The 12611-nt window shown below is 42.9% G+C and overlaps 1 protein-coding gene across 31 annotated transcripts in view; it reads left to right on the top strand.

The window, feature by feature from the left end:
* Positions 1 to 12611, top strand: part of Pex5l (peroxisomal biogenesis factor 5-like) — a 213574-nt gene that overhangs the window by 46079 nt on the left and 154884 nt on the right. For 6 of the 31 annotated variants that reach the window (XM_063281423.1, XM_063281422.1, XM_063281413.1 and 3 more), the window contains exon 1: positions 461 to 12149. In XM_063281423.1, coding sequence (XP_063137493.1) covers positions 12057 to 12149 — 93 coding nt within the window. In that variant the 5' untranslated portion in view covers positions 461 to 12056. 31 annotated transcript variants of the gene reach the window in all.

Raw genomic sequence — 12611 nt, 5'->3', positions numbered from 1 at the left:
TTATCGTGAAACTTTCCAACAGAATCCAAATGAGATAAAATGACTTTGTTTAGCATTATTGGAAAGTGGGGAAGGAAAGAAAGCACGTTGACACTTAGATGCATGTTTACAGAAGTTTGAGTAAAGCTACCCAAGGTTTGTCCCTGTCATCACACATGGGCCTGCCAGTCAGGCTCCAGTCCCTTTCTCGGTTCTCCTCTCCTGTAAACTGATTAACAGGCTGTGGACTAAATACATAGGATTTGCCTTCTAGGCCAGCAAGTAAATTTTCAAAACTTCTAATGAAAAGAAAGAGGAGGGGGAAGGAAAGAAGGAAGGAAGGAAGGAAGGAAGGAAGGAAGGAAGGAAGGAAGGAAGGAAGGAAGAGATGGAGGGAGGGAGGGAGGGAGAGAGGGAAGGAGAAATAGAAGGATGGAAAGAGAGAAGGGGAAGGAATAGAGAGAGGAAGAGGATGGAGGGAGGGAGGAAGAAAGGCTGGCTCTTGCTAGATGATTTCTCTATCAGACCTGAGGAAAAGGCTGCCTCTTCCTATCATGTTGGTGGCTTCAAACATTTGCCTTGGTGCTCTGTAGACTCAGAGTCAACCATAGACCCCACCCCCAACAGCTTGTGTATATAAATTACAAACATTGTCATTTACTATATTAAGAAAAAAACAGAATAAAATTTAATTATTTATTAAAACTTGCTAAAAAACAGTAACAATAATGCATTTATTGTTTTGAGGGGGGGGAAACACTCCACTGGCAAAGAAATTTCAGCAAGAGTCACAGCCTTGTTATGCTATTGCAAATGCCTTTAAAAACAGAGCTTCAGAGGGAGATGGATTCTTCTGTGTGGTTCTGCATCTCAACTCTGACTATATGCCTTTCTTCTTTGAAATAAGAGAATTCATAGGCTAGAGAGATGGCTCAGCAGTTAAGAGCACTAACTGCTCTTCCAGAGGTCCTGAGTTCAATTCCCAGCAACCACATGGTAGCTCATAACCATCTGTAATAGGATCTGAGGCCTTCTTTTAGTGAAGACATCTGCAGTGTACTCATAAAATAAGTAAATCTTTAAAAGAAAGGAAATTCATCTTTACACAGTGTACTGTTGAGAGAGGTATGTGTTTCGGTGGCTTTCACAATAATTATGAACGTTCTCTGCTGCCTCCATAAAATATGACAAATATTACTTAATATTAAGTCAGACAGTGATGTCTGAAGCTGTACCAGTGAGCCACGTCCGTGGTTTAAAAATCTTTTGCTGCCTTGCATTTGGAATGGCTCTTAACTTACTTGTTAATTTGAAGGCATGTAGGGTATTGGTCACTTGGGACTATTAGTTCGTTGGTTCATATCATCTATGTTGTTCTACTTCATTATACAACATTAAAACACACTCAGTAAGATTGCCATTGGGCTCATGCAAGACCTCTTCCACTGTTGCAAGGGTGCGAGCACAAAAATAGAAAATACACATTTTCTAAAAATCTGGGTATTATCAAAACCTTGAACCTTGGCTTGGAAATAAATGGCTCTTCACATGTTTTCACGGGAAAAGGTCAGATCCCCAGGTCTAAATCGCCATAGCTCACATGTCAGCCATCACTTCAAATATGGCTCAAACATACTTGCACATTCTGCTCCAAGTCCTTTGGTTCATATCAAGGTGTCAGCAGATCAGTACAACACTGTTACAGGCCAGTGCCCGTGCAAATGTCAGCACAGTGGGAAACAAATGCTCTCTTAGGGCTGCTTGTGAAAGTGCTTCTTACCCTACAGACTTCCGGAGACTTTCTCATGGAGCACCAGGGCTCTGCAGAGAGTCCTTGGGTGTGTTACCATCTCCAGTGTTCGCAGGGCTCTTATTCTGAAGGTTGAGTTCCTTAAACTTTCTCAACAGCAGCCAGGGATACCGGGTGAATTTAGACAGGCACAGTGGGGATGGGTGAGTATTAATAAGGTGTTCACAGCTTGTTGCTGAGTACTGGGAGATTAGTGTTTGTAGACGCAAACACTTTTCTGTTTCTGTGATAAAACCATGACCAAGGCAACATGTAGAAGAAAAGTTTATCCTGACATATGGTCCCAGAGGGTCAAAGTTCATAATGGCAGGAAGGGCAGGAGAGTAGGTAGTAGGCATCAAAACTGTAACATTTAAACCTCCCCAAACAGTGGCATCAACTGCAGGTCAAATGTTAAAATACCTGAGACAACAGGAAGCACTTCTGACATGAACCACAGTTTTTGTAGTATAATATCATTTATGTTATAAATAGGTAGGTAGATATTACCTTCACATACATATATGCATATATATATACATACATATAATACATATACATACATAGCACACCCTACCTATATATAAACATCACAATTAGAAAGCATTTCTATACAACTTTTCTGCAGTGGTATTAAGAAACAGGAGGCATAACTGGTAAGACGCTCAGCAGTAAAAGTTGCCTTGCAAACCTGGCAACTCTGGAATCTACAGTGTAAGGGAGAACGGACGCTCACAAGCTGTCTTCTGAGTCGTACACATTAGTGCAAGCATGCCTGCACACACATGCTCACACACAAACGATGGACAAGTTGTAATTTAAAAAAAGAAGAAACGTTATGAGAAGTTAGAGTGATGGGTAAACTGTCCTTTTGTGATGTAGCAATTTGTTTTGTATTGAAAACATTTATTAAGCATCTACGTGTAAACCAGGAATTGTGGGATATACCAATAGTCCTAGCACTTCGGGGCCAGAAGGAGAAGGATCATAAGTTGCTGCCCAGTCTGTGGTGCGTAGATAAGACCCTAGTTCAAAACAAAACAAACTTTCAAAACCCATGAAAACAGAGGAACCCCTAGGGTGGCAGAGGCACACACTGCAGGTTATTTCTGTTTCCCATCAGAAGGTGTTACATGGTGTGGCCATGTGATTAAAGCCTTCCTTAATGAAGGCCCCTCAATCACCCGCCCAGGACCACATTACAGCTGGCAGGAGTTTGCAGACACCGTGAAAACCACCGGTATCTGGGGTTGGGGATTTAGCTCAGTGGTAGAGGGCTTGCCTAGCAAGCGCAAGGCCCTGGGTTCGGTCCCCAGCTCTGAAAAAAAAAAAAGGTATCTGCCTCCAAATTGGCATCCACACTGACCATGGGACAGTCATTCTGTCTCTCAGTACTTACTCATTAAGTCACTCACTCGGGAGGAAGCACTCAAAGTGTTCTCTGGTGAGTCTCAGCCTCAGGTCCTCTGCTCTGTTCTATTCAAGTGTTTCTCACAGTCTCTCTAGAATTTAAAAAATATTTAATTTAATATTTATACATGCATGCAATACATTTGGATCTAATCCCAATATATCCCATTTCTTCCCTTCTACTACCTCCTCTATTCTTACACACGCAGACACACACACACCCCAATTTGTTGTCCTCTCCCTACGGAAACCACCAATTTAATAGAGTCCATCTAGTGCTGACTGTATGTGCACAGCTGTAAGACCATTCTCACAAGTAACTGTCAAGGCCCAGATCCCTCCTCCAGCAATTGCCAGTAGCTTTAGGCCGCCAGTATGGGCGCGGCTTCCTAAGCCCCTCCCCCATTCATGCAGTTATCTGCCTGGCTTGTTCTTGTTTGTGTCTTGTCGATGCAGGCAGAGCCACTGTGAGTTCATTATGCAACTGTGCCATCAGGTCCAGCAAATACAGTTTTACTGCAGACATCCCCGTTCCCCTGGCTTCTATCCTCCTTTGCACCCATCTTCCATAATGTGTCTCTTGAATTTTGTGGCAGCCTCTCGGAGGGATCTGGAATTGGATTCCTGGAGCATGATTGAAAAGGAAAAATGTAAAGATTGACTTTGTGAATGGAGGAATCATAGAAACATCAGGAATCATTGACCCTTGCTGTGGGTCTTCCTCTTTGCAGAGACGAAGTTCTGAGAATGTGTATTTAGAGCAGAGTATCTTTCGGTGTTTTGATGTCAACATGGAATCGTGTTAAATTATTTGTACCAAAAGCATACTCCAATTAATGTCATTAAGAGGACAAAAGACACAGTCAATGCAAGAGGTCCCAATCAATGCCAAGCAAGAAGATAAGATGAACTGCATGTGGTCAAACAGGATAACACTGAAGCTTTCCCTCATTAAACAGTTTTGTCCTCTGGCAAGTTAAGTGCAGGTGAAACACCACAGGAACAGCTGGCCCTGACTAGAGCTAAGCTCTGCGGTGAGGCCTCAGTTCGCTTGAAACATGTTTGCAAATACACTAGAGTAAATATGCTGCCACTCGGTATTCCTCCCCATGCACCCCCAGGAGCAAGTATTCCAAACCCCGCCCCCAGGAGCAAGTATTCCTAACCCCGCCCCCAGCAGCAGCTCAGTGCTGGTTTTTGCATAAAGAACTTGTTGCTCCATGCCTCGCCCCCAAATCACTTCACAATCCATCCTTTCAGATACTCTACAGCACAGTTTCACATTGTGTTTCTGAAAAAAGGCTCACTCTGTTCCAACAAACAGAAACAACGGGGAAAGTTAAACTTGCTCATGGCTTCACAGAATGCAAATATGTTTGTTACTACTCACAAACATCCCTGTTTGTCAAAGCTCTCTCCCTCAGGTTCTTTAGCTCGTTAATTTCTTTTCCTGAATAATTATATATTGCTACATCAAGAGAATTTCTAGTATTATCCTCAGCCCATTTACTGAAATTTTGAACCTGACTTGAGGAAATAGAGACATTATATGCCTCACAAAGCCACTCTTGAAAAAAGTATACTCTAAGTGATGAATTAAGTATGTGCTTGTGAAATTGGTGTGTGGTCACCTCTGACAAGCCATGTTCACAGGTTCCTAGCAGTCCTTTGCTGACCCTCTCAGTTGCCCCCAACCCTTTCTTCAGTCCACTTCCCACTCTTAGCAAGAACAGGCTGCATATAGAACCAATCTGCTGTTGCTGCTGCTCTCTGCTTGACTGAATCTAGCATCCCTAGTTATCAAGGTGCCTGCAGGAAGCAAACTCTGTGCTTTTCTAACCTGGCTTTGCATTTGTAAACTCATTAGAAGCTTAATGACCTGACAGTGTGATGCATTCTGTCCTGCACCTGCTCGAAATGATCTTTGCTATTCAAGTACACAATTCCTAAACATCAAATCCCCTTTCCCAAGAGCCATGGATTCACAAAATACGTGAGGTCATTTGCCAGCAATCTTTCCGAAAAGTACCTACTTTACCTTTCAGTAGAAGCTACCATGCATTTACTCACTGCCTGTTGCTAATATTGTCTACCTTTGTAATAATGGACATGATTTGGATTTAGCCAAGTGTCCTCTAGGCTCTGAAGCTTTAATTTCTTAACTGATTTTCACATGCCCTGTGGATAAACAAGCTATCTGTGGCTTCAGATCTTTTTGACTTTGCACACCTAGTGCCCTGGAAGAGCTCACCAATACTCACCTAGAAGTGTACGTTCATAAAGATGAACAGGGAGTCTAGACAGCCCAACCTTTAGGATTGACTGTGACTTATGTGCAACAAGGACATTGTGAGCTTCTAAGCATTGTAGACGAGGAATAAAGAAATCACTGGCAAACCTATGAAAGTGACAGAGAACTGTAGAGCTGAGCAGGATGCCTAGGTTTCGTAGTCAGGGGAAGGCTTAGGGGGAGAAGACGGACTGACCCTCAGGAGAAACAGGAGCAGAGAGTATTCTGAACTTTCATGGCTGAGTGCCAAGTATGTGAAAATCAAAGAAAAGTACGACTCCTTTAAGCCCATAATAGAGGTGTGATTGCAAGTCCATCAGTCACACAGTTTCCACACGAAGGTGCACAATGGACTTGGAGTTAGGCCTTATCAGAAAAACAAACTTTCATAATGTTTTTATCAAGCTTGCATCAATGTGTCAAAAACAGGTGCTGGATTTGGGTAGGCATAAAAACTAGAAAAATAGTAGATAGAATATTCTTTCCTTTTTATTAAAGCGCTTCAGTTCCATTTCACAGTCTTAAATGCATAACGCGCAGAGCGGTTGTTATAAAGAGACATCAGCAGCAGGTGTGGGAGGCAGGTGCTCCAGGGAGAAAAGAAAGAATGGGGTAGAGAGGCCCCGGGTCAGCGCACCTGTGTTTGAGGACGTGTCACATGACCCATGCCCACCAAGCAGAAATGGGTATCGTCAGCGGGACTGCCGTTGTAGAACATCACCACTGTGTCTCCATTGTGACTGTGCTTGCCCTACTCATATTTCAAAGAAACAAGAGGGAGAGATTTCTCTTTTCTTAACTGTGAGGACTACGGGACTGAATGGGGAAGGAAGAGGATAGCATAGAGCGGTAAGAGTCACTTACCTTTTGGGATCCAAAATGCTAGGTCCACCCTCCAGGAGTCCTTACCATCGTACACAAAGGACCACTGTGTTTGGTGGGAGATGTGAAACTTTATTTCTTCTTCCCTTGGAAATAGCACCGAGACCACATCACACCAGATACACAGATTATAATATACAACTTTTCAATCACCATGTTTTAGAGGGCCAAAATGTTTTCATTTATACCAATTGTGTTTATAGTTTCTAAGGAGCCTGGTTTTTGTGGAGAAGAAAACCTTTTATATGAAAGAAAATTGGACTCTGAATTTTCTATAAAAGCACATCCGATTTGCTTGACGCTTCTCTGAGTGTCCTTTTGTTTGATTTGGGGGATAAGGGGGAGTTAAGAAATGCTTTCTTTATTGTCTTTAAAACCATGTAGCACATGGCTGACTCTTACAGAATTGAAATTTCAAGCTTAAGTTTTGTTTGCTGCCTTCTTGACGTCAATGTGACACCCACGTGTCATTCCTTAAAGCCAGGGTGGACCCCCTAGGAGGCCACTAGTTATTCTAGCTTTGTCCAGGAAGTGATCTAAGTCCATGGATCCCAGAGCATGAGATGAAGCCATTTGCCGGTTGTCATTCGTGAAGACACCAAGATCAAAGGCTTCAGGTTGGCAATTAGCATCCACTTGCACTGCCCATCAACACACAGTTTTGTCTCAAAGAGTGGAGTTGTTTGATCACTTGCTCTTGACTGAGATCTATAAAAATCCTAGCCCTTTGATCAGAAATCCTCCTCCCTAATCCTAGGGATGAGACCTATCTCCAGCTGTCCATTCTAGGAAGGCAGCAAGCTATCTGATTTCCAAATCAAAACAATGACTTGCTAGAGAGAAGAAAAGCCTGAGTTTTTAGTGCACCCACTTTGGAAGTTTACTGAGTTGCAGGATTTTTAAAAATAAACCTTAAAAGAAAATGTAGAGATGTGATGGCATATATTGTTCTTCAGAAGAAGCATTGCAGACAGTGAGCTGACAGGGGAGTAAGCAAGGAGCCGGAGAGGCTAGCGTAGCACCTAGGTCATTTACTCTCATACTTTCCAAGAGCCACTTAAAGATAGAAAAGCCTAGGCTAGCTGTGGTGGTGCATGTCTTTATTCACAGTACCCTGGGCAGGGAGGCAGGCTGACCTCCATGACTTTGAGGCCAACCTGTTCTACGTATTGAGTTCTAGACAAACAAGGGCTACACAGTGAGACAGTAGAAAGAAAAAAAAGATGATCATGAAAAGCCAGCATAAAGGACTGACTGCACAACTAGAGTAAAACCTACTTCACTTCACGCCCTCACCTAGCTACTAATGACTGTTCCCCTGTTAGAGTTAGCTTTAAAATAAAAAAAGTCTACTAAATCTTGGGGTTTATGCATGATTTCAGATGCAGTTTTAAAAGTGATTTTTTTGTCTTCTCTTCTTGCTTGATAATAGAACTTCAGAAGGGAGTCTGTGGGCCATGTGCTTTGTTTGTTCAAGCCTGACCCAAAAGTAAAATAAAACAATGAATTCTGTGGGCACTGTTTTACCATAGCATGAGTGTGTAGGTACACACACACACACATACACACACACATACACACACACACACACAAACACACACACACACACACACACACACACACACACACACACACACGGAGGGGGAACCAAGAAAGAGAAAGACAGCGACAAAGACAGAGACAGAGAGACAGAGAGAGAGAGACAGAGACAGAGGGAGAGAGAAACAGAGAGACTGAGAGACAGAGAGAGACAGAGAGACAGAGACAGAGAGAGACAGAGACAGACAGAGAGACAGAGACAGAGAGAGACAGAGACAGAGACAGAGGGAGAGAGAGACAGAGACAGTCCATACATACAAACACGCATACACTTTAGTCCCACATTTAACCCTCTACTATAAATATCTGTAACAATGACATTTTTATTCCCAAATTTGAATGAAAAAACAGAAGTCTAACAGCTATCATTCCATGTCCATTTAAGAAGCCCACCCGGGCTTGGAACTGGGAGCAGGGTAGATAGCTGTCAACCTTTCCACTTGGCAGAGACTGTCCTCCTCATTTCCTGTTCGCTCTTCCCCTCGCTTCTTTGGCTGTCTCAGCAGTGTCCTCTGTGGCTATGCTGACACTGGGGACCTTAAGAAAGACAAAGGACATAGGACCAGAATCCTGTCAGATGGTGGAAGCCATCCTCAACGAAATAAGCAAACACCGTATTTATGCTGCCACCTCACACTGCTCACCACAAGACCCAGGGACAAGAGCTAGGGCATGATGCTGTACCCTTAAGAAAATAAATCAAAACATTACCCTATCTAGCGGCAACTCAGAGAGATGGCACAGCATGCCCAGGCACTTTTCTGTAAGGCCTTTACAGGAGCCTCTCTACAACAATCGCATGGATCTCTTAAGCAGTCAACTTTCGCTTCCTTTTTTTGAGTCATGCAATTCAGTTTTGCTTCGGAAAACACTCTAAAGTTTAAAGAAAAGAGCATTCTTAATTTTTCCTTTCTTGAAAATACAACTTTTAGCTTTCGATAAAGAATTATCCAGTTGTTTTTTCCGTAAAGACTTCACACACAGTTGTAAAACAGAGAGGTCTTTGCTCCTGTTTGCTGGCTCCTCCCTGATTCTCTCTGGGATCTGTGTTTTCACATTTGCAGCATTGTGCTTATTTTTCTTGAATTGTAAATGTACCCAGGCCTTTTATATGAAGCCCCGTTGGGAGCACTAAGCCTGTCTTGATAATCTTGCATTGAGTCCTTGGTCTTTCATCCAGACCCTTGTATCTTAGTTTCCTAAGGAATGGCATAGCCTCCCTCCATCTTTGCTCTCAGGACCAGTGTGTCCCATCGCTGCATCTGACTTTCGTCTGAGCCTCTCTTCCTACTCATGGATGACTTCCAACACCTCACTCAGGGAAGGGTCATAGATCATATATGCTCCTGGAATTAGCCATCGGCGCTCTCTCCTGGAATTAGCCATCGGCGCTCTCTCCTGGTTCTCTCTCGCACCCTTTAATGTGCTCTCTTCTCCTGCTTCTGGGCTTCTGAATTGAGCCTCACCTCTTCTGTCTCATGTCTATCGACTCCTGCCATTCTCTGGTCCCTCCATCTGGATGTAGAGCCCCACCCCTCCTCTTAGGTACGGACACATGGTGAAATGGTCAAGAAGGTGTTTCCACTTGGCAGGATTTTCCAAAGGCACCGCTGCCCAGTGGAGACTTGGTGTGTACACTGTCTTCCCTACCCTTTCTGGTTGATATTCAATTCAACCTGCTCTAGGGGTGCTCATCAATTCGCTAATCACCCTACTTGTGTTAGCTTTAGAAGAGCCAAGAACTTTGAATGAGTATAGACCATTCTTTCCAGTTTAACAGTGAAGGAGAATAAGAACATCACCTTTTAAGTGAGGAGAAACCTAAGCAGTTTGGTAGGCAGTGGGAAGAATGGTGGTAAGGAAGAGATTAAAGATGGGGACACTGGAGAATAGGACTTGAACCCAGACAGCTTTGAGGCTCAGAGCCAAGATGGCAATGGAAAAGTCTTATCTCTCAGCCACTATATTGTTAATTCTACATGTGATTTTTCTTTAATAAATTCATGCCTATTATGTATCATGAAGTAGTAACAAAATAATGATAAGCCATTTTTGAAGTTCTTATACGCAAATTCATTTTGACATCTATAGTTAGGTGAAACCTACACTTGGGGCCAATTTACCTTGTTAGGTAGACCAAGCGTTCCTTTTCCCTTTAAAAAATCTTCTGTATAAATCCCATTCCTCATGAGTATGAAGAATACTTTTAATTTAATATACAAACAGGTAGTATCTTTTCATTTAAACAATTCTTTTAAGTTTTATTGGCTAGTACTGGGGGTTTGAACCCAGAGCCTCATGCATGTGATTTAAGTGGTCTATCACTGAGTTACATCCCCAGCCCCAAACTCTGAGCTTTTTCATAACTCGTATTCTAAAATAAGCAAGTTACCTCATCTGTGGACTCTCTGCATCACTGCTTTCTGTTACTATTGTTAGCTTTGTCCAGTCTTTTCCTGTGGAATAATTTTCTTGTCCATGGTCATGATAACATTGTCCACAATTTCTACTTCTGTGGAAGAAAGGGTGAAGGGACAGAGAGGCAGTACATAAGGTAAAAGAGACAGGGTGGAAATCTGTGTAGGGCAGAGTTGAGTTCCAAGACAGGCTTCTCCATCTTAAGGAAACCATAGATGTAATTTGATTGGATAGCATTTCAAAAGGTGTCAGTCTGAATGAACAAAGAACTAAGCAATCCTGTTCCAAGCTAGATCAAATCCAGATAGAATCCAGCACAATGTCACTCGGGATGGAGGGGGGAGATAAGAGACACTGTGTTTGGAGTTTCAGACATGACAGCCAGCCTGGGCTGAGAGAGAGCTTTTTACAGGCAAGGAGACAGTGTTAGCCAACTCTGACTCTCCTTTCTTTTCTTCTCCACCCTGAGTCCTCTCACCCTTTTGTCTCCCGGACACTAATGCCTTCTTCTCAGATGCACTTAGTGAAGAGTGCACAGAAATTACCACAAGTAGTCAGCCTGAGAAGGCTCGGATGTGAGGGGCCTCACCTCCCTGCCTCAATGGAAACTCTCAGCTTCAGCATCTTGCCAGAGCTGTGGGTGGAGCTCAGGATGTGCTTACTCTGTGGCTTCTCCTCCCACATAAGCCCTGCCCCCTCACACTTGGACAGTGGGAAGATTAGCTTTCTTCCTCCTCCTAGTTCACTCCTCTGGCTGATGCGTGCGAGGTCTTGCAGAAGCCAGGGACTTGCGTTCTGGGCTTGGCAAAGTGCATAGGAAGAAGACAGGGCTTTCCGGCTGGGAGGAGGGAGGAGAACTGAAGATCCCCGCCTGGGCTGGCTCAGCTAAGCAAAGTGGGCAGCTCAGTACTTGAAAGAGGACTGTGCTTGCACTAGATATCAGTAAGTGGGTGACTGTATGGATTAAGGAAGGATGAGTGTCCCTGGGTCATGGGGTAGACTTGAAAATGTTGCTTGATTTTAAGGGAAACTCTCAAAGCTGCTGGTTCTGTCTGCTTTCTATGTCTTGTGGAGACTAGAGGATCAAGCACAAAAATCAGAACTCCAAATGCTTCCTCCCAATCCTGGAAAATGGCAACTTCTATGGAGTAGTTGTGGACATAATCTTCTTTCCTGACCCCTCTTCCCTGGGAATGTGTTACTAAATCAGATAGTCTGGATTAAGTGGGAAAAGCGAAATGTAATATTAATAGAAATTGCAACTTTTTCTTGTGTTCTGTATGTGCTGACATTGTTATATATCTATTAGCAGTGAATGTCAGGAATGTCTCAGGCAGGGGCTTAAATAGGGAAATTGAGCTTTTATGACCAGGAGATATAGTCTATATGTAAGGGATTAAATACAAAATTTATGTTATAAATAATAGATAGGTTTCTAAAAATCATTAAAGAGAGCAGTAGCCAGGAAGCATTAAAGTGCATGATACAATTTAGAAAAAGAAAATATCATATCCATGGCTTCTTACAGTAGCCAAAAATTTCAGGATGTTTACAAAGTCAGAACAGTGATTCGGGAATACTTCAATTATTATTGTGCATTATTAATACTGTTGCCGGGCAAGATCTGTGGTTCTCTGGTCAGCAAGTTCTGGCAATGAAGCCACTGGCGCTGGTGCAAAGAATTCTGGGATGTCTGACAGTGAAATGGATGGAAGGACTCACATTCCATCTCTACTTAATGCCCTTTTGTCCAGAAATCCGGTCATGCAGATGAACTACTTGGTACGTATACAGATCAATATTGGGAAAGGCATTTCTGAGGGTTGTGTAGCTGAGGACTCTAGATAGCATCTCCTAACACTGGGCTGAGAGGACCCAGAAGCCAAAAGACAGGAAGTCAGCTTGGCTCAAGCCAAACACATTCATTTTCTTTCCCATCCATCTTGAAATGGAACCTCAGATGAGGACAAGAATAATAACTGAGAGGAACACTGGGACCATGTGTTCTGTCCTAAGTGTTGGAATTTGTCAGTCTGTAGATGAAGTTGGGGTTTTTTAATTTATGCATTTCAAAACTTAAAGCCTCTGATCTCGATTACAGTAAATGACACAGAATAAGAGGTATATTTATGGGGAGGAAGATGTGTCAGAATTCATAGTTTGAAATGTTATAAAGAGGAGAAAAGGATGACATTGTTCAGCATAAAGAAGCCTTGTGTCCTGACCATTGATATGCGGGACTCC

The sequence above is a fragment of the Rattus norvegicus genome, chromosome 2, assembly GCF_036323735.1.
Source record: "Rattus norvegicus strain BN/NHsdMcwi chromosome 2, GRCr8, whole genome shotgun sequence".
Taxonomy (NCBI): Eukaryota; Metazoa; Chordata; class Mammalia; order Rodentia; family Muridae; genus Rattus; species Rattus norvegicus.
This window is presented reverse-complemented; position numbering and strand designations above follow the sequence as displayed.